Source organism: Neopsephotus bourkii, unplaced genomic scaffold, assembly GCF_033783945.1.
Source record: "Neopsephotus bourkii isolate Nb327-2 ecotype Australia unplaced genomic scaffold, CSIRO-AGI_Nbou_v1 NB_1732, whole genome shotgun sequence".
Lineage (NCBI taxonomy): Eukaryota > Metazoa > Chordata > Aves > Psittaciformes > Psittacidae > Neopsephotus > Neopsephotus bourkii.
Window position 1 is genome coordinate 74,076 of NW_026902206.1, and position 23,293 is coordinate 97,368.

General features: G+C 38.7%; 1 protein-coding gene across 1 annotated transcript in view; it reads left to right on the forward strand.

Annotated features, from left to right (window-relative positions):
* The window catches only part of LOC133224865 (methylglutaconyl-CoA hydratase, mitochondrial-like), a 75,680-nt gene extending 73,684 nt beyond the window's left edge, over positions 1 to 1,996 (forward strand). Inside the window, exon 7 of the mRNA XM_061376693.1 lies at positions 795 to 1,996. Within this exon, the coding sequence (XP_061232677.1) occupies positions 795 to 872 (78 nt within the window). The 3' untranslated portion in view covers positions 873 to 1,996. The remainder of the gene's footprint in view (positions 1 to 794) is intronic.
* The last annotated feature ends 21,297 nt before the right edge of the window (positions 1,997 to 23,293 follow it).

The window sequence follows — 23,293 nt, forward strand, 5'->3', positions numbered from 1 at the left end:
CCTGTTACAAAACATGAAGAAATTCAACTAGAAATCGCTCTATGATCTCTTCTACATTTAGACCTTCCTTCTACTTTGGTTTTGTAAGGTATTTAAGGATGGAGGTGTAGTTTAGGACAAAAACATCTCCCTGCCAAGACTGTTATGGTGAAGGTCATGAAGCACTACTACTCATACACTTCACCAGTCATACACTGCTATGCATCTGGTCAAAAACTACATTGCTTTTGCTTGCCTTTTTTTTTTTGTTGTTGTTTAACATGAAACAACTTGAAGGACACTTCTGTAACATGTGCCACTAATGGTGTGTGCTCTAACCACTGAAAAACAAGAACAACCTCTTTGCCATGAAAGCATGGGAATAACGTATTTGAGTGAGTTTGTTCTTGGACATTGAGACAAGTTTTTAATCATGGAAATAGAAGCATCAGCTTTAGGTACTTATTCAGAATATATGGTGATCTGATCGATAACCATCCCTCTCCCCATTTCCCCAAACAAAGCAGAATGCCAAAACAAAACACCAAAATCTCATAAACAAACCTGGAAGAGCTTCACAGTCATCTGTCTGGAGAAAAGATACTCTTTCTTTTCCCAGATTGTTTCACAGTCTTATATTGTGGCTTTGAAGTGTCTGGTACTTCCCCGTATCTGACCAGATATTTTAGTTTTAATTTTAGTTTTGTGTTATATTTTGCACATTGGATACATTGGAGAACTAGGATTTGTATGAAAACACTTCTCTTGGTATTGTTTTTGGTGTCAATAATGAATTGTTGCTCTGCTCATTGCAGACTATTCCAACAAAAGATAGAATTGAAGGCCTTCTTGCATTTAAGGAGAAGAGACCTCCTCGCTACAAGGGAGAATAAAAGAAGCTGATGCCTTTAAAATACAGTGAGATAAAAGTACTGCTGTGAGGACCATTAAGGTGCACCTGCATCTGCACCTGGAGTATCACAACCACCAAAGTAAAATCCAACCATACTGATGTTACAACATACATGAATGTGTCCATACTTGTACTGGGCCCGGCCAGAAATGTGTGTCAGCTCATGCTCATTACCATTTCTGAAGGCTGATATGTGTATTTGCAAGGTCACAGGTTCATGCAGCATTCTTAAAATTTCACATGTATGAAACTTACCATTCCACAATTGAAATAGCTCTGTAAATTCTTTATATATACAAAACCTGTATGTGATGTGAAGTATAAATCTGCTGTATCATTTTATCAAAACAAAAGCGACTACTGAATACCAAAAGTAAGAAATTGTGCCAAATATGCATTGGAATGATTCTGTATGTCAGTAAAAATTATATTTGCGTATTCTACCTGAATATGTACGTTATAAATAAAGCTAAGGGAAATGAAAAGGATTATTGCTTGGAAAATGTTAAGCTTATTTATCTGACTTACATTATTCTAGTAAAACGAAGTTAATTTTAGCACGTAATGGTGTCCTTTGGATGATGTCATTGCCATTATGTTAATTCAACTGTATTAAATGAAGACATTTTCAAGGCCAGCCTTTAATTATGCATTCTTGTATGTTAAACCTGGCTTTGTCTTGCATTCTTCCAGCGTACCATCTGATCAGCACTGTCTGCTGTAAAGAAACTTGTATTCCACTTGCCCCAGATATTTTAGTTTTTTTATGATTGTATTAAAGATTGTTGTGCAGGGATGTGACTAATGTGCTGTTAAAGAAACTAGAATTCTCTTCTTCTCCAGAATATTCCTTCTGGAGGTCCTAATAATGTATATTTATATATAATGGGGATGATACTGAAATGTTCTTTATTCTGTGGCAGCCTCAGGGTTCTTTTCGTATGCTGAAAGAGAAATCCAGTAGGTTACAAGGTGGGAAAACTGTTGTGATTCTTACTGTATGTTCACTGTGGACATGGCATATACAGCAAATGCCTGGAAATAACCTTTTAGAAAGTATTTTTGTTAACTTGACTGGAAAATAAACATGGCTTAGCAGTCAAAGGCTGTGTTTTTATATGAAAACAAATTTCTTCGTGTTTGGTTACTACTGGCTCACAAAACTTGTGTATGCTCTGCTGTTTCTGCAACTTTAACTATGGTCACTGTCCATATCTATGATGATAAAGCATCTGATCAACATGAAATGACAAGAACTCATTTAAATTCATATTTAGACATATCATTACATGTAAATTGATTATAACTGGTAGAGCACACACTTTGTTGACTGGTAAACTTGCTGAGTCTATCATTTCACGCATGATAATTTGCAAATAATTTACTGGTTTTTGTTTTGATAGTAATTTAAAGCCTAGAGGGTCATTTTCTCATGTTTTTTAAATGCTAACATGTCATTTTCATTTTTACTGAGTAGGAAATAATTATGTTAATAGGAGAAAAAATACTAAGCCTCTGCTGATGTGCTTCTGTTTCATAACTTTGATACACAGTCCAGTTGCTGAGCTGACTCTTTTTTTTCTAACAAGGACTGATTAAGTAGCTTCTATGAATGTCTGTTTTAAAAAATATAATAACTTTAAATACTGTAGCATCAGACTGTGACAATTCATGCCTTTAACTAGTAGTTTTGATCTCAGGAAATAATTTTGCTGTCACAGTGGTCTCTCCATTGCTTTTCTCAGGAGAAGATACTGTCATACTGTAGCAATTTGAGTGCCGCCTTTGAAGTCAACAGCTTGAATATTATTACAAAGTGAGTACCAGTAGAACAATTTTTAAAGGTATTTTCTAGTGATTTTGAAATAATCTGAAAGGAACAATATTTTAGCTAAAGAAGTGTTAATCACTTACTGTCTCTATTATTAAGTGACACGTTATGATGGCTGCAGTGCTTGTGATTAATAGCAATATTAGATTTCTTCTTCCACAAGAGGGTCATTTGTCACAGAAATGCTCTTATAAAGGCTTTTCCCTTTGAAAGTTATGTTCTGGCAGATCTACCTTCAAGTGCTTAGGCTCAGCTGTTTCAGTTCCTGGTAAAGCCGTGCTTTTCTCCCCAGTACCTCATGGGTGACTGAGCCACAGTCCCAGCTTGATTCCTTAAAGTTTATCTCATGCTCCCTAGTTGTAAGCAGCTTTTTCTCCTGCTCTGGCTGAGCTCAGGTGGATAGTGACTACTTCTGCACTGCTCCACAGAGCTGGATATTGAAAAGCTGTAATACAGGTAGGTCTGTTTTCCTTCAGCTGACTGCCTCTCAACAGTATAAGTGCAAGTTCAACTTACTAAATTGCCTAGAAGTACTCAGTTTCATGTAGAAATTAATGTGTGGCTTTATATAACACATATCCTTTTAGCCTTTAATCTATGAAAGCAATTGTATTTTCAATATTGTTGAAGTAACTCACATTCTTACTTGTTATACTACATTTCTGGATGTTTTCAGAATTTTCTGATGTCATCAACCACTTCAGTGCTTTTGAGTAGCTCACCTGCTCTGAAGAAATACAGTGTTTTATTATTATAAGGTTCTGTAATAATACAGGTAAGAGCCCTTGGAGGATGGAGCATTTCCATGAAATTTACAGAGCCATTTGTGCCAAATTGTTGTGGAAATTTGGTCAGTTTATGTGCAATTACTCATAGTTCTATACCAAGGTTCATATCAATGCTTTTCTAGAACTGCTTTTAAGCAGCTGCATTCAGAATAGTAAACAGCAGGATATATCATTTGCAGCTGTTTTATATTTTTCTCAGTCATTGCTCCTAAATGCATTTAACCATAATCAGATTCATTGGACAAAATAAAAAATAGCATGTCTGCCCATCACAGGAGAGAGCAGACTATCATGCTACTTGGAATCTGGTTTTCAGAGACTTAGTGAGCACAATAGGGGGCTTGGAAGTAGTGACACTTCACGTACCAAAACCAACTCATAGTATGCAAATAAAAAGAGTAAGTGAAACAATTTATTATTAAACTTAGTTTTTCTTCCATTGTCTTTCCATGCAGGAAAAATCGCTGAAAATGTGTCTACTAAGATAAGAGAGAGGGTTTATTTACTATTAAAAATATAATTGAAAACCATTGGTATTTTGTGCAGTGGATATTGAACAAGATATGCCTTCATGTCTCATTTGTGGGATTTTGGCCTTGTTCTAGCAACTAATGAGACTGTTGAGGAGCCGTGGGGCTTCATTGCCTAGTGAGGCTGATAACAGTCAGTGTAGTCAGGGTGTGATAATAATCATGATGATGTGGTTATTTTGAGATGTTCTTTTTCTGCACACTTTCAGAAAGACAACTATTGCCAAAATTGAGAAAAAGGAGAATAAATCTAAAGGAGACATGTTCAGCTAAAGGTAATTAAATTCCTCTTGTATATTTTGAAAGATTACAAAGACTCATTTTTCTGTTTGCGCCTTTTTCTGTTGACTTTGCTTTTCCTCAAGTCTGGAACTGGGACACCAGGATGCAGGGAACACTTTTAGGAATTTTTATGGGTTGTTTTCACTTTAAGTATATTCATATTTTATAAGCAAAGCTAGGAAAGTTTTAAACATTTTCCTGAAAGATTTTTGAAGGATGCAATCAGAAATTATTGTATTATCACCAAAGATTAGGTGGCATACCTTTTTTATTACAGATATAAATCATGTTCACTTTCAACCTTGAAACAGAGTTGAGTAGAAGTTTCCTGTTAGGAAGAATGTGCTGTGTTTGTGTAATGTATTCATTATGTGTTATAGTATGTATGTTTTTATATTGACATGTTAAAGGCATGCACATGCATGTGTATGTGTGTATGCATATGTGTACGTATAACATTTTTCAGACAGGCAGGCGAGACCAAGCCGCCTCAGGATACGATAATACTATTCTATTCCTGGAAGTTTTGCATTTGTTTGTGCAAGAGCACTACCAGCAGAAACCTTGAACCCTGCAGAGCATGTGCTGTGACTGCTGCAAGTGGCCAGCCATACTTCTAGCATGGAATTTGTCTTAACACGGAAGTTCTGCCACAGAAGCAGCAGTCAAGTAGCTGTTGGGGGGATGTGTGTATTTTACCCTTTTATCTCGTTGCGCACATCTGGTAGTTCAAGGCTGGAATAAACATAGCAGAAGTTGAAGTGAGTTCTAAATTTCAACAAAGGTGTGGCATCCAGATAGCACATTCCTCCCAGTCCTATACTATTGTTTGTTTCTGCAGTTTGGAGAGGCCTCCTGCAGTCATGAGCAGCTCATTAACCGGCAACTGTCGTAGACTGTAAGATCAGTCTCCACACACCCCCCTTAAATAAGCCTAGACCTAGATATCATCTTCAAATTTTATCTAGTACATAATTCTTCCAAGGACACTCATTCACATGGGAAGAAATATGAAGTATGTTTAAAGAATTTATTACAGAGGGTGTGAACATTCTATGTCAGAGCTAAATTCTGTTGCAATATTTGAGTTCAAAATGCTACATTAACCCTCTAAGGCATAGTCTCTACATGTGTGTTTATAAAGTCTTCAAAGTTCTGGCTAGTGACTACTACTCTTTGATTATAATTTCTAAAACATATGCTAATAAAGCTTTTGTAACATTAAAGAGATGAGAATATGTTGCAGTTTTCTTGTTGCATAATATAACTGCTTTCAGAACAACATGAAAAGTTGAGTATTTTTTTTATGTAACTTACACATCAAATTGTTGCTTCTTTATTCTAGCAACTGCTAATTGATTTAACATTTTCCTTTAAGCATAAGGGACTTTGTGATATCATCTTTGGCTCAACTGTTTCTAGCATGTTACAAAATCTGATGCCAGTTGTACAAATTTTTAAAAAAATGTGTCTTTTTCATGCAGCTTAGAAACACAAAATTTAAAATCTTAACTGTAAGGATAGTGTTATGAAGGTTGTGCTTTCATTACATATAAATATCTCATAAAATAAATAGGTCTGTGTGCCTGTGTGGAAAGAGTTCAGACTCTTTCTCTCTTTGTGTAATGAGTATTCTGCTGGGACTGCTGTCTTCAAAGCTGTCTGTAGCTGAACGATTTTTGTAAATACATAAAAGTATCCACAGCTAGTGACTACTCAGGGTTCAGTCTGTGGTTCATGTTGTCCTTTTGACTTGCCTCCTCTTCAAAGTAATGGTGAAAGGAGGAGAGAGCTAGGGAATGTGCTTCTGAGAAGCAGTGGGTTTCGGAAGGGTGGATAGGAGAGATGGGTTGTAGGGTGTGTTCAGGCTGCATGTTTAAATCAAAGTCCATTTCAACACAGTCATTTCCAATATCTTCATGAGCAGCTCCACAAAGTAGATTTTTCTGTATTGGTTGGTTGCAGCATCTGAGCTTTATAACCTAATGACTGGTAGAAATTATAACGTCCGAACATGATTCACAGACTATCTGTATAAGATACAAAAGATAGGAGCCACAAATATGGTATAATGAGAAGGGTTCTGCCTAAGTTACCAGTTTGTAAGTGAACATGTGGACATAGTTTTTCCCCAATTTGTGTGGAATGAAATCCCTTTCTTCACTTTGGATTCTTGCCCTTTTTTCCAGATCTTAGCTGGGATCAGTCCTTTTTTGAAAAAGTGAAGAAGATATGCTGCAGCCCTTCAGTCTGTCTAATTATTCAGTAGTTGAAGGATTTGCGAAACACCACAGCAAATCAGTTTCTGCTCTCTCCTTTCACTTAATTGACCTGAAGTCAGAACTCCCGCAGGAGCGACCTGGTCACTGGATGCTGTTAGTTATTCCTGATAAAACTTTTCTACTTGAATTACTTATTCTACAAGTTAATATACTGAGATGTAGAGATAATGACCTATTACTTTAGAAAGGGAAGGCCTGTCTTGCCGTCCCTCATTCAGCAAGTATCACACTGTTCATTTAATAGGACAAGAATCCCGCTCACTTTCCTGTCATCCCCAGCACCTCCTTTGCACTGTTCACAGTTCTGTCTGCCAAGGGGGAAGATGCCTACTGTGTCAGACTCCTTAGGTGTGAAAGGTATAATTCATAAATCCTGAAAGACCTAATTGCCACCCTAATATAACAGGACTGTGACTTCCTAAAACAAAATCTAAATTTTGGACTTGGGCACCAAATTCCCTGCACAGAGTTAAGTCTTAGTTGTGTGTGTTTGTGATTCTGCTTCTAGGCTGCTTTAATCTTTAGGATTATTAGTTAAGCTTGAAAATACTTCCTGAAAGTAAGCAAGGGATATCAGAAACCACCATAGCCACCGGGGACATATTGTAGATGCCATGATGGAACTGAGTTGCTGTTAACAGATGGCAACACTTGTGGAGGCTGGCTACCCCTTTCTGTCCCAGCTCCCCAAAGTAGCCAGGCTGTCATCAGTGATTCAGAAGGAAATCCCAGCAAGGGGGAGGAGGTGGTGTGGGAGCAGCAGTGGCGTAGCTGTGCTACCAGGCTGTGCTAAAGCGTTTGTGTGAAGCTGGTTATTCCAGCTCTGCAGCCTGATTCTGCCAACAGTGAAGCACAAAATAGCTGCATACAGGGCAAACTTTTGATAATGCTGTGTGTATATGCATAATACATAAAATGTATGGCCACGTGTCCACTATTCTCCCAGCACATATTTTTAAGGTTGATCATAGAAGCTTTTAAAACATTGTTTCCATTGTTAGAATAACTCATTAAAACCACATTTCCACAGGTATGTGTGTTTAGAGTTACAAAAACATTTTGTCCTATACATGTTTTTATATTTCATATAATTACAGCATATTTATCTGCAGTATTTCGCAAGTATACTTTTGTGTAATACTGGTAGGAGATTAGGTAATAGCTGCTTACTAGCACTGTTGCACAAGAACATCAAATGTTACTGTGATGTTCTGAGATTTGAGGTACTGAGTACGCTTTTGGCTGCTTTGTTCCTGTGACCTTTATGCTCTTCTGGATAATGCAGCAGTCCTGTAACGATGCACATGTTTTTCTTTACACAAATGCCAGTAACCACTTGAGCAGGGCACTTGATTCCAGTTTTGATGGGTGGTGCCTATAATGGACAACGGTAGTGGATTCAAGCCAAGTTGGCTATCTTTGTGCTTTGCAGTGCCAAAAACTTCAAAGCTTCTTCCTTTCAGAACTCTAAAGCAATACAAGTTTGTGTTTCTTCATATCATCAAACTTAATTATTGGCAATAAGCAACTGCTGGCAGGAGCGGCGCATCACATGGCTCCATTTCTGCTTTAGAAAAGGTCAGCATATGGCATAAACACTTTGCTGTATTATGCAGCCTTGTACTCTGATCACATAACACATGCTTCAGAAAGCATTATGCAATGTTACACTCACTGATTAATGACTGCTTGCACAAGAAGTTTTTCATTACCGTGAATGCTAGCATCCTGGGAATGATTAACTTTGTGACATAACTCTCATCACATAAATATGGAAGATTCAAATACAGCCTCAAAATAACGTGTTTCTGAAATAACACTTTCCTGCTTAGTAGTGCGTACAGTACATGATTAACAACCACTTTAAACCATCAGAGTTGAATAGAAAAGCCTATTTGTGAGAACTGAAAACAAGACTTATTTTTAGGGTTTAAAGTTTTGCCCAAGATGAATTTTTGCACACAGCAGCATCTCATTCGCAATGTTTTTCCTTTGCTTGTGTAAGTTTGAATTTCCTGAGAAAAATCTGTGCCAAATATTTTCAGTGTTCAGCCAGTGAGTTAAACAGAACAAGTTAAATCTAGCCCTCGTTTAGACCAGCAACTGCATGTGTGTAAAATGACTCAGTCCAGTGTGTTCAGTATTATAGAGCATAAAGTTTACAGTTGTGTGTTCAATCAGCATGGTTATTGCAGAGTAAATTCCCAATAATAGCTATTTTTTCTCTGCATGCAGAGTAAGAAAGCAAAATGTGGTCCCGATTGAAGTGCCTTGCAAACTCACAGCCTGGACATTGCTACACATTCACTTCTAATATTTTCATATTCTATTCATTGATCATTCTGTGTTAAAGTTTTTCAATTTCTTATGTTAAAAAGCAGGATAGTAGTGAATCACAGATGTTATAATCTGAAGGATGTACAAAAGAGGAAAAGCCTATAAAAAGAAACGTTCATCATATTCCTCTAAATATGAAGATTCATCTTGGTTTTGAAGTAATGTCAGTTGCTACAAGTTATCTGTGTTTCAACAGCAATGTTACATAGAAAGTTGGTTTGCCCGTTTGGAAATGCAAGATCAGTTTTCACAAGCAAATAACTATATTAAATTTCCACTTACTAATTTGACTTTAAATGTCAGACTAGAAAAAATGACATCTGCTTTTTATGATTCCGTCTCCTGTAAGTAATCCTGCTCACAAACAGTCACATTAAATAAAGCTACTTAAAGCCCTTATAGTAGGGGGGATAGTTTAGGATGTCACCACTTTAATGCATGTGTGCCATTTCTTCAGAAATAATACTGAGAAAAACTATAGAGAAGGTAAATATTGACTTTATGTTCTCCTTAATTCTTGCCTTTTCCCACATTCCGACTCCTACAAGCACTAGCAAAAGCTGAAGGAAACGGCCTCTGACTAAGCATTAGCTACCAGCGTGCCCTCATTATAGCTGAGGGCTCTTATTCTTTCTTAGCCTACGTGCAGAGCCAGCTAGTCTTTCAGCTGTGATGACGAAATGCCATGCATTTCTTCCTGGAATAGTACGCAGATAAGAGGCCACTTGTTATGCTGAGGTTTCAGATGAACTCCACTAAGGGTTTCAAAACACTCTGTCACAATTATATCAGGTTTCTTTAGCAACCAATTCATTTCAGACACTTTTAAGATAAAAAGGGAAGAGATGTTAGTTTATTTTCCCTTGTGGTTTCACTGTTTAAGCCTTTACAGGATATGACTGGATAGTTTATGTATGGCCTGAATTTATTACTAGTAAATAAAACTAGATCAAAATGGATATGTGCCTTTCTTGATATTTACATTATTTGCAGACCCCTATGGGTACCTATAATTTAATAGAAGAAACAAAGATCTTGTGTGTGTGATAGGCTGCTAGAAAGGTCCTGGTGTGCAAACTCAGTTGCTGAGTGCTTGAAGTCATTCTGGGCCCAGTAAAACCTGAGAGTTTTCAGAGCCTTGCAGCACAAAAGGTCAATCCTTTATCCTGGGGTTGAGTTTAGATGCTAGGACATGTCTGTACAGTAAAAGCCCAGTTGACCTAGGAATTGCTTAGCAGTGGTGGGAGGACCTGTTTGTGAGATATTTTTTGCAGAACTGGGCCCTGTTTAGGGGATTCTGTGCACTAAAAAGAGCAATTTCAGTGGGATCAAACAAATCACAAAGGCATCCAGACTGCAAAAGAAAGAGGAATCTAAGAAGTGTTTGTTTCAAACCAAGCAATATCCTTAGTAACAGCAATAACCATACATTACTGTGAAGACAGGAATATATTGCCTGGAATAAGCAATGGATCACGTACAGGTTATGTAGCTCTCTTTGCTCACTCTTTGCTAACCCTTGGACACTAATTGCACATTTAGAATCTGTGATATGCCCCATTTCCATTGGATCTGAATGCTACTTTAGATAGATGTAGTCAGTAGGATGGAGAATCTTATGATGATAAATCTGAGTAAATCACAGCTTAAATAAGTATGTAATATGAAGAAAAAAAAGACAACCGAAAATGTCATCTGTCTGTGATCACTTCCCCTGCAGTTCTCTACACATACTAGTACCTCATTACCTGGGAACTAAAAGTTCAGTTTCCTTTTAAGACAAGAAAATTTTCTTTTTCCATTTATATAATGGAATTTGGATCAAGTCTTAAAGTCCGTAACCTTATTCCTTTAGTGCCTTCCAAATAAATTTGTAATTCCCAGTGAGATCACTAGGAATCTTGACTATTCATAATCTGTTCTTTTTTTTTTTTTTCCCAACTGTTCTTCAGTGAAGAGGGTCCCCTTTGAAAAAGTCCATAGCACACTGAAGTTAAACCCACCACTCTCCTGTTTCCTTCCTCTCCCCCTTCATTCTTGGACTAGTTACTGACTACTGACTCAGGGGAAAAAAAAAAAGAAAAAAAAAAACCCAAAACCCCAAATTTCCCTTGTGGGTAAATTATTTCATAATTGTTTACTAGAGGTAGGTGATTCTTGCACAGTACTATGAAGAAGTCCTATCCTTGCCAGAATAGGATAGACCAACAAGCCTATGTTTCTTCATGGTTTTTTCTGCTCTCTTATTGTCAGAATGTGAAAGTCAGCCCAAACACTGTTGCTACAGTGGTCACTGGCAGGTCTTTTAAATGTTAGACAATTTTCAAAAAAATTCTGATCCACTAAGTATGAATTATGGGTATCTCCTTTTTGAACTGCTTCTTTTGTGAGCTTCGATTTTAATTAAATGCCATGATGAAAATTTTTTTAGAAATGTTACTTATTAAATACTACTACTTCCAAAGCTGATTTGTTTCTTCATTTTGTTTTGGTTTTTTTTTTTTTGTAAGTCATCTTTAGTGTCGTTTGAGTCATCTCTCTGTGTTTTTTATTTTCTGTCTCTAGAATATTTTCTGTCTCTGAATATTTGATCTTAATGTCTGAAAAAGACCGGGTTTGGGGGGGAAGGGGGGGTTGGGTTTTTTTTTCATGGAGTATTATGGGTAAAAAGAAAACCACAGTGCCTTTCTTGAAAATTATGCTAAAAAGATAGCTGCAGTTCTGTGGTTCAAAACCTTGAAATGTTCTAAGCTGAAATAACTACAGTTTGAACTTTGTCATCTGTATTGAAATCACAGAAACAGCAAATGCAATCTCACCAGCACTCATACTAGTGAAACTTGGTTTTCCCCTTAGGCATTTGTCACCTTATCCCCATCCTTCCATACAGTCCCTCCTACTGCCCGTGGCACCCCATGCTGAAGAGATGGGGTGTGTGCCATCTAACTGTGTGTGACATCTAACTGTGTGTGCTGTTTGTGGCTGGAGCCCTCAAAGAGAAAGTGTGATGACCAAGTTCCACAAGTTATTTATCTAGGAGGGAGATGGAAAGGGGGCATTTGCTTGGGCCTTTTTCTTCCATCAAGCTACTTACAGAAAAACAATGGATCATTCTCCTCTGTCTCTTTCAAGCACAATTTACATTGTGTAAGCATTCAAAAGATAATAGGGTGGGGACTAACTGATACTAATAATATCACTGTTTCCTAAGGCTATTGATGCATGGGTAGAACATAGTGGTATCTGCAATGCCGGATTTTGTCTGTCATTCCAGGTGTCAGAGGCATAAACTTACTGAGGATTGAGAAACTGTGGTGACAGGCTTCAGTCAATGAGCAAGTGTCCAGGTCCACCTTGAACTGAAATAGTTATTTGCTGTTGTCAGTATCCAGACTAGCTGGATGAAACCAGCTCATATTTCTTTACATGCAGCATTCATTTGCAAATTCTAATTGCAGAATAGCTGTACTGGTCATTTAAACAAAAAAAAAAAAAAAAAAAAAAAGGTATCAGAATTCTTACTTATTAAATCCCAGTTAAAATAAGAAAGGGGGACAGTCTGCATTTGTGCTCTAAAGGTCAGCAGTTTTAGGCTATTCTAGGTCATAAAAGCAATAGCAATAATACTTTCCAGCCAGTCATTCTCAACTGAAATGTAAACAGCTTACATTGGTAAATTAGTAACTGATAAACAGGTATACTGAACACTTACAGGTTCGTTATGACCCTTCAGTACTGTTATATGGAATAAACAGTGCTTACAAGAAACGCTATTGTGACTTTCAGTCTTACTGTGGAGAATGTAAGAGTTGGGGGTCGGCTTTTTATGCCTATTATCTATTCTTCAGAGAATTATTTCATTGCTAGAAGCAGATGGTGATTTTTAAGCCCACTGCTATTTTGGTGTACTTTTTTTAAAAAAAAAAAGGGTCCTAAAAATAGACCCAAGTTACCATATCCAGCAAAAATATGTTGTCAGCTCTTTGCTGGGCTGAAAACAAATCTGTCAGCAATTTCTTTGGGTTAAAGTATCTGAGCACTTTTGTGTAGGGCTTTTTGTTGTTGGGTTTGGGTTTTGTTCTGTTTTGTTTTTTAAAGAAAGCATTTTAAGTGGTTTTGTAGCAGAGTCCATTTAAATCTCTAAGTATAAACAAATTGCCATCTGTTGTTGTAAAGACACTTTATCAAATTGATGAGACCTGCTCTCCATTTAATGTTGTGGATCAACTGCATGAATTAGACTTTAAAGTCTGAATGAGTCTGAAATCAACATCTTTAGCTCTGCTGGAACAGATATTAAAAACCAGCCCATTTTCTGTAATTATGAAAACAAAAATTAGATTAGCAGTTATTCGTGCGGAAAAAAAACAGCACTGGTACTGCATCTTGGTCAAGTAGGTTTCTTACATTAACTTTAAAATAATGTCTTGGATTAAAAGTGCACTTTGGTGGAGTTACCGAATGAGAAAGGAAAATGTCTCTTGGATTTCTGTGCACAGGTGATTGACACAACAGACACACGGCACAGTATGTTCAGACGTATTTTCAGTATTAGATTGTTTTGGCATAGCTGTTGGCATAAGGACTAAATGTAAGGGTTCGGGTAAAAGGTGGTATTTGTCTCTATAGCATGCGGACATATCCTAGAATGCTGGAAAGCTGAACCAAAACCAGATCTCTAAGGTAGGGATTTCATTTTAATGATCTCACTGCAAAATACTTTGTCTGGCAGCATTTGTGTATCTGAGGTGCAGCTCCTTACAATCAAATCCTGTGAAGTATTAAGAATCCTCGTTGTTTCTTGGAGGTTAGCCAGATTTTCCCCAGTCATTCCCAAATCATGACTTTATTTTACTAATTAAGTGGACTGAAACTGATTTCTATGTGGAGATGCCCAGAAAGATTTAGGGTTAAATCATGCCTGCTGGGAGCATCAACCCCTTTCCATTGACTCTAGAGGTAGCTTAGGCTCCACATTGAGGTGCCCAGAAAGATTTAAGTGTGCTAAATCATGCCTGCTGGGAGCATCAACCCCTTTCCATTGACTCTAGAGGTAGCTTAGGCTCCACATTGTGGTCTTTCAATAAGTCAGTAAGATATAAGTTACATGCTTACAGCAAGCAGTGTGGCACTTGTTAGGGAGCTTAGCATATGCTCCAGAGCAGACCTTCCTTCAAACCTCCTGAACTTCACTAGCAGTGCCCAGTTTGAAAAAACCATTTCTCTATTGTCAGTAATGTTGGCAGCCATTGCCCTGCAAGGTAGAATCATTTGGGCTTGAAACCAAATTGACTGAAATATGCCTGCAGACAAGCTCTAGAGCATGCAAGTCATCTAAAGGAAAGGTGGGAGAGGAGACTGATCCACCTTCTGTTGTACTGTTCTGAAGAATTCGTTTAGCTGCTGTGTGGCCAAGAACTCTGCCTAGACCTGCAGCTTTACCTGTCAGATTCGCCTCATGATGACTAGCACTGAGTGTACAGTGTAGTTTCAGATCCTTCCTACAGGAGTCTGATGTTGCTTGCTACAAGGACAGGTAGATGTGCATGATATGCGTAAAGTGTGCCAGGGTCATGGAAGTGCTGTGGGTTACAGATCATTGCCCGAGGAAGTTGTGAATGCTCCATCCCTGGCAGTGTTCAAGGCCAGGTTGGACAGAGCCTTGGGTGACATGGTTTAGTGTGAGGTGTTCCTGCCCATGGCAGGGGGGTTGGAACTAGATGATCTTAAGGTCCTTTCCAATCCTAACTATTCTATGATTCTATGGTGTGGTCATCCCTGGTATAGTATACATACCGATACTTTTCTTTCAGCTTGCTGTTCTGTGTGTTAGATATGTAACTGTGCACTGATCCGTGCCAAGCTTGTCTGTGTTTGTTCATGCAGTGGAACTGCGCTGTGGCCTGTGCCACGTCTGGCCCTGTACAGCAACCCAGGACTCAATGGGACAGGCTGTGAGTTGGAGGGGAAAAAGGAAACCAGATGGAAATAGTCTTATTTCTAAAATAGAGTTTTTAGAGGGGTGAGCTAATAACATTTTGTTTCAAGAAAATCCTTTTCCTCCTCTGAGTTTTAGTTTTGCACAGGCTTGACTCTTTTTGACTACAATTCCCATTATCCCAGTATTATCTTCTAAATAAAACCGATCCTGAACCTTCTTGTTGTTTTCCTTATCCCCCAAATATTGGTTTTTCTGTTGTCTTCCCTGCAACAAGAGATTACTTTCCTTCTCACACCACCTTTTTTTTTTTTTTTTTTTAGTATTAAAAGCCTACCTTTCCTACACGTTTTGCTATCCCACAATCCTGAGATGAAAGAATCTGTGGGATGATGTAAAGTGTGAAAAAATGCATGCTTCTGCCAGGACAGGCATGTGATTTATTGTGATGCTTGTGCTGAGGCAGCCATCAGTCTGATGTTTAACTGCAGTGATGGTTAACTTCTCTAGGCACAACCAAACAGTCCACAGTGATTTTAAGATAATTTTTTTGTTATGCAAAGTCAGCCACTGTCTTTGTTGGAATTAAAGAAAGAGGAAGATGAAGTGAGAAACTGCTTTTTATGTGAATGTTATGTCATTCAGATCACATTAACCCAATGATGACCTTAAAGAAGAATAAAAAAAAATCACAAAACAAATATATTCTTTGCAGTGGGATTTGCTTTGCAAATACCAATATTTGGCAAGTTTCTGCATTTTCCTCACCAAACCTAAAGTGAAAGCTGAGGAAAAGAATCAAAATCAAAGTTGAGGATGTTGAGTTGCCTGACCCAAACACACTACCTCAAGTCAACAGGGTTTACATGTCTTTGCAGAAAGAAGCCAGGAGATCAGATCTACCTCCCTGAGAAGAGGAAGAAGTGTTCTTAAGGTTTACAAGGAGTTACTCATTTGAAGAGAACAGGAAATGAGCAGAAATTGAACTACACAGACCTTATTGTACTGGTTTTTTGTAAAAGTATGCAAGCCAATGGAAGATACCTTATTTTGTTTGCGTATTTCTGTGCATGTGCGTATACATACATAGGGTCATGTAAGTGTTTTTCAACAGCTCCGAGTCTCCAGCATGTGTGAGTATCTCCAAGTACATGTAAGCCATCTGAACCTTGCAGTCTTAATTGCATAACACAGCCATGTTACAAAATATTACCACATCAAGTTCGTTTACATTATTTCATAACAAAAAGAAATACTATTACAGAACATTTTTGCCCTTAAGGGAAAATTACTAATTATTTAAAACATTGTCTGTGTGTGTATGTTTGTATATAGTGCATAGGGTTATTTGAGACTCATTATGGAAAAATGTAGGGGTGGATTAAAGCAGGATCCATGGGATACAGCCCCTAGGCCAGAGGAGTTTCAACAGACAAGAATGTCAGAAGCTAAGCAGAAAACACCAGGGTGGTTGATTATAAGGAGCATATTGGGGTGATGTGGACCACTTAACTTGAGGGGAAAGCGACTCTTTTGAAGGGGAAGCAGCTGTGTGAAAGACTGTCATAGGTCTGGTCAGAGGACGGGTCACATCCAGGAGACAGCTTTGGTAGGCAGCAGATATTTGGGTCTCTGAGTGGAATCCAGACACTGACGTTATACTTCTGCATTCTCTAGACAGCAAGTGGATTGCTGACTTCTAAGACAATCCAGTTATCTGTCTCCTGTCTTCAAATCCACATCTGTTTCTTGCTGCGAGGCAATAGTACAGTTGCTGGGTGACTGCCTATGCCCTTCTGAGATTTTTAGAGATTAGACTTTTTTCAGTGTGTGAAGTTTTGCTTTGTTTTTCATGAACAATAAGACCTGGGTTCTTGTTCCTGCTCATATGATTGCTTCTGTACTTCACCTGCTGACCAAAATGGAGGTCTACCCACCCTCGGGTGGGTGCCCCAGTTTCCTGCCCATGCAGGCTCACTCTTTTCTAAGTGCATTCACGCATGCCCCAGGTTCACATCAGTAGTATCCTGCTCAGTACTGCAATTCCGTGAGCTTCGAAGGTTCACCCTTCTAGGCCGATGTACCCAGGATGCTTTTCTGTGAAATGAAGAGTTACATCTCTTCAGGAAAACAGGTGGTGATTTTCCAATTGTCCCACATCAAAGCCCATACTGGCTCCAGCTATACTGAGAAATTGTGGCTATTACATTTAATATCACCCTGACTCATTGAGCAGAGTAGATTAATACTGACATACTTGATTTAGACTTAGCTCCTTCAAGACTAGATAGGAAAACACGTTTTCTGTGTTTTAAGACTGAAGCCTGGGCCTGAATGAGACGTCTAACCAGCTAGAACAGTAAAGTTTTGTTCTAGAGCACAACGCAATCCTGTAAGGGTTTATAAGCCTTATGAACAGACAAGGCCTGAGTGTTTTTTGCTCTGAATGTTGTGAGTGAATATTTCTCCTTTTGCCTCTGAAAATCAGAGTCAGAATTTGCTTAAATTTAGGATTTGCAAAATACTGGTTTTAGTACATACTTAGGCCTGATTCTTTTATAGACTAGACCTTAGTTTTCGATATCCTAATGGGTGGTTAAATTGAGATACAAAAGGCTGTGTGCAAAGTGTGTGGAACTCCACTAGACTACGACGATGATACCTGATGTAATAATGGGAGATGTAGCACATTGTGACAGTGGACCCACAAGACTTTTAAGTTAAAACATGCATCTAGTGTGAAATATAATTTTTAGCAGTGAATTTTAGGTCTTTTTATTAATCTCTCCAGAATTATAGGTTAATACTATGAAACTAACAATAAATAAATAAACTCTACAAGTGGTATCTGGTCCACAGCACCTTCTCTGCCTCTCATGGAGAACCACCAGGAGGGAGTGTTCTCAGAGGGCAAAGCAGGCTCTGGGAGATTGGTGAGAGGAAACTGTCCACAATTTCTCATGGTTTCACGGTCCTAAATTCTTGCCTGCTGAGCTGGAGCAGGGGTGTTAGCGTAGTGGAGTGGAAACTTCGGTATTAGTTGGAGGAATTCTCCTCACAGGTCAGAAAATCCCTTCTTGGGCAGGTGTAGTAAGGGGGTTTGGGAGCAAACGTGTGCTGCTCTGCTGCCATTTTTCTTGTCTGTTGAGAAAGGCATCTCTACAGTCCATAGATGTGGCCTAGTGCTTAGCAAGAGACACTAGCAGTCAGGATGCACAAGATGCTTCTGAGCTTGCTGTTTTGTTGCATCTGCAAAGAAGGCTAATACTTCACCTCAGAGAGATGAGAGGACTTACTTCCTGTATGTCATCTTGAGGCTTTCTAATGCAAAGAGAATCAGTATACTGCTTTTGCAGGGCAGTGCTGGGAAATAGTCTGTGCTTTTGTTTGTTCACCTATTTCTACGTAATACAGCCTTCTTGTGAAATACATCAGAAGATATGTTATTAATGAATGCACAATTGAAACTTCTCCATGATTTTGGGAGACTTAAGTTGTGTGGCAGCTAACACCATCCAAATATTCCCCATATCTGTGATCCATTGCCTGCAACCATTGTTAGCTTGTAAGTCCCCATGCTCCCTTCTTCCTGCAGTCCCATCCAAATCTATCTCAGCTGCCTGTAAGACTATATGACTGACCACACAGAAGACAGTGCCTTCCAGCAGTCTGACCATGTAGGACATATTTCCTTTGGCAGTGGTGGTTCAAAATGCTAACTTGGTATATTGTTTGGTATTTGGGCTTGGGTGTAACACATCTGTCTTTCTTCTCTTCCCCTAAACACAAGCATACTTCTGCAGGTAGGAAAGAAGGGAGAGCTCCAAGGTTGATCAGGTTACCCAGCAATCTGCTGGATGTAATTTGTGAGTGACTGAAGGGAGTTAGAGATGCAGCAGCTGAAAGAGGTCTTGCTTTTACAGTGCATACGGTGTGCCAGCACATCCTCGTTTCATTACCAATTATCTGAGTAGGCTTCTCTCACAGTATTCTTTGACTTGTAGGGCTTCAGTTGTCAATTATCTCAAAATTCAAATACATTACACCTTCTGGTGCCAACTATTTTTATTATCAGAGTTTTCATCTGGGAAAATGAGAACAAAATAGGAGTATACTATAAATAAATAAATAAAAGTATAAATTAATAGGGGTATACTGTATCACTGTAATTATCATAGAATTGCATATACCAGCTATCAGCAGAGGCAATGCACTTGTGCCTGTGTCTATTTAATAAATATGTAAAGTCAAAAACTGCACAGACTGTGTTGCTATTTTCTTCTTCTCCAATCACTTTATATTGGAATTATAATGAACTCACAGCTCAAGTTTATTCCAAAGATTACAAAATGGGTCAAATTGTTCATGTGCCAGTTTGTAGATGTGTGCTACTAGATTTCCATTAGTGGTTTAGGCTAACACAGAAAAAGTAGACCCATCTGTGCTCATGTTGTATGCTAAAATTAACAAATGCTCATTCTTGGGAGTCCAAGCAAAGCAAACATGGTTTTATGGAAAAGTTTTATCGAGCTACAGGACGGTTCTGTTGTCATTGGTGCTCCAGTCAACCTCTCCCCAACCGAAGAAGCTCCAGGTAGCATAGCATTGCTTAAGCTGTTAGCAGTACTCTGAAGAGGAGCATCCTGTACGAGTGCTTTGGGCCTCTTTTATACCTCTTACCCTGTTAGGTAAAAGGCCTGTGTGAATAGTAAATATTGTGTGGAAGACAGTGTTTGGTAGTTTTAGCAGGTATTAGTAGCTTTAATATCCAGAATGGCACAGTTAGCATTAAAAATGCAGTATACCTTAAATTTAGCACTGATATTTTTGTAGTAAATTTGGAAGAACTGGCACAAGTACTCTACAAGTGAGCGTAGTTGGAGTGATGATTCCAGGAAATAATGATACGTAATTTTGTGGAATACATATGAACATACTACATGTATTTATGTATATTTAATATGTTTCTCTTAAATATAGACAATAATATGTTTGTTAATATGTAATTAACATATACACCAGTATGCACATTATACCCTCATACACGAAGCGTGTTTTAAACAATCTTTATGGAAAGAAAACAGCTTCTGTACCTGGCTTTTAACTATCTCCTCAGGACCAGGAAGTGAATTTGGATGTCACATGTGACTTGGCTAGTGTAATCATTGAGCCTGAAGTCTTCCATCAATGGCAAGGCTGGCAGCACAGGAGTCATTCCAGATTTCCTAAGTAGCTCTGCCAAGTTTGGCACAGCCCTGCCTCTGGGGCTGAAAGCATGGTTGAATTTCCATCCTTATCCTCTCAGGCTTGTCTGCTGGAGAAGGGTGCCCAGCAGTGATGTTTTCTGGTTAGGAACAGATTTACCTAATCTGGCTGGATTAGAGCACCAGTTTATTTCATATGGTCAGCACACAGGTTCTTGATCAGAAGCCTATGTGTGTAAGTTATCAAGTTGCAGCTGTCTGGCTTCATTGAGTCAGACTGGCATTCTGCAGGGCTAGGGTATCTGTCTTCTGACTTTGGCTAACCAGTCAACAGTTAGCACTTGTAACTACAATGTCAGTGTATAAATTATGACAAACCCCAGTGCATAAACTGACAGCTGCACTGTGATTTTCAGAGAAAGCATGCTTTTGTCCACTGTAAGTATATAAATCAAAATTTCCTTTTTTGTTATCATTGCTTCTTTGCACTCACATAGTCTCCCAATAAGTAAAGCAATACTCTTGTTCTTTATTCTGCTTGGAAGAAAGGAGGATCATGAAGTTGTGGAGAACTAGTGAAGAACACAGAGAAAAATCCCTACTTTCACCTTGAATCAGTGGTGTAACTAATCCAGCTTGAATGTGTAGGTTCTTGCCTGTGCCTTAAAATAGAAGCTGGGTGTGGTGGTGGTACTTTCCGAAAGTAGAGTATATACTTCCTAAAAATAAAATTAATTTATCACTGTAAGCATTGTGGATCATGTGATCTTCTCCATCTCCAGTGGAATTCAGAGTTCCTTGTTGGTCAGGATGAGGCCGTGAAAGCCAGGTAGATATTTTTGGCATCTTTCAGTAAAAGAGATTCTTGTAAAACTGGATTTGCCCTATCTGACAGGGCAGTGAAATGTGGAGATTGTTGCTTGGAGTCTATGAATGTAGTTCTTAGTGTCATTAGTGTTAACTGAGATTAACTTGAAGGCAGTGGGACTGCTGATTTTGCTTTGGGCTGACTGCCAGAGCAGAACTGGTTCCTGAATACTGTTCGTCTCTGTGTCTGAGGCAGGAGTGCAGGCAGATTACTGGGTTACCGGTGTGCTCTAAACCTGTACTTCAAAGCTGATGTACTGGCAGCAGTTTAAAACTGAAGTCTGGTTATCCATGAGCATTATGAAAATGAGTGCCGCTTTGTTTGCTTTTGTGACAGAGAGCCAGAATTTGTTTTTATCATCTGTAGCACCAACTCTGTAGCTTAAAAATCAATACTTTATTCAAATAGAAAATGTTAATTTACCACAACACATAAAATGGTATTTTTGTACAGGTATCTTACGGAACTATTGAGCTGTGGTTTGTGGCCTTGAAGTCTGGGATTTTATTTCCTCTAAATATACTCCACTCTATTTTCTGCATGTCTGTCATGTTGAATAAATAACAGACAGCAAGCACAGGGGTAGGACTCCTGTCCCATGTAAAACAAAACAGGCAGCTCTTTGAATTGTGAGACTAGAATGCCATCAGGGGCTTCTTTGTCAGTCACAAAGCTGGAATGAAGGTGACAGAATCCCGACACAGAGTTGTAGCCTCTAACTCAAAGTATGCTTAGGGTTTTGTTCTTGCATGTAATATATGCCCACTTGGTGTTGTCCATAAAGCAGCTACACCTTTCAAATTTCTTGTTGTCCTGCCTCAAGTTCCTTCTGAGCCATCCACCAGCCTCCCTCCTCTGTTGCCCTCTTTGCAGTCCTTTACCAGTGCAGCTTTCTCTGCCATTCCGCTCCACCCCATCATGGCCAAGGTCCTCCTGGCTGCCCCTGGTGTTACTGCTCTGCTCAGCATCAGAGACATAGGTATGATCAGCGACACACTCAGATCTGCCATCTTTGCTCTCGCTGTAGTACTTCAGCCTGTGAGCAGTCCCCTGACCTTGATGTTCAGGCTCTCATAGGATCCACCTGATAATGAGTTGCATGCCACTTGTGTGCTATGTGCCTGTGTGCTGTGAATGACAGAGTGAGAACAGGATCCTGTGAGAGCAGGTTAGCTGACTCATATAATTTTCTGTCCTGATGTTATCTCACTAGTTAATATCAGCACTAAGTTTGAATAATTCACCAAAGCAATTCTACTACTGCAATTAAAAGAAGGATTATTTGCAAACGGATTTTTAAGTTATTGTGGATCACACTTCTGAGAATACATTAAAAATCTCATTTCATGTTACACTTTACTTAATTCAAGGCTTAACTTATCTAATTGTGCGGTCTCTCTGTTCAAAGGCATGGTTTGGCAGCTCTCAAGATTGGTGTGCCAAACTGCTGATGCCTTTTCCAAATCTGAAGTTGAATAGATACTGCGGATGGGCTGATCAGTGATGCCTTGCACCTCAGATAGTGGTTCTTGACCCCCTACATGGTGATGTATGGAGTTCCCCATCTGCTCGTGTCCCACCTCTAGAATGAATCCTGTCAGCTTCTGGCTCTGACAGATAAAAGTACCCCTGCTCTTTAGCAAGAAAGGTGGATTTTGTGCATGGCTAAAGAAACCAACTCCAGTGATGTCTGCATTTCTAAAGAAACCAACTCCTGTGATGTCATCTGCCAACATTTAATTGTCATGAATTTAGAGTAAATCCTGAATGATTTTTAAAAAATATTAGATTCTTTTCAAGTTGCATTAGTATAGTTACCCACCTGTTGAACTGAAGAAGATTTTTTTTTCCTTGCTTGCCCTTGCTATGTACCTAGAGGGTAGTATTTCAGTGAGGATTAACTAAATTCCTCTCAAAACCTAGCTGTTGATCTCTCTGCTTTCAGGGTTATTTTGTCTGAAGTGAATTCCAGTTCTCTGGTGTTTTCTGTTTTGATTTTTAAATACTGTGATAAAAGCTAGCGTCTATTAAGTTTCAACTTTCTATTTTTGTCCATTGGTAAACACTACACCAGATGTGGGCGTGAAGGACCCTGTGAGGCTGAGGGAGTTCTGCTTTTATTCAATAATTTTAACTTTCATAACTGAGAATTTCAGCTCATTTTTTTTAGGGCTGTGTATGTGCTGTTTTGGTTTTTTTTTAAGAGCTGAGAAAAACAGGCTTACGCAACTTAGTTTGCATAAGTGCAGTGAGTCATTCACGTTTCTTGTTTGCGTGTTTCTCTGTGTGTGTGTTTTATCACTTTATATAACCTTTTTTTGAAAAAGTACTACTATGGATG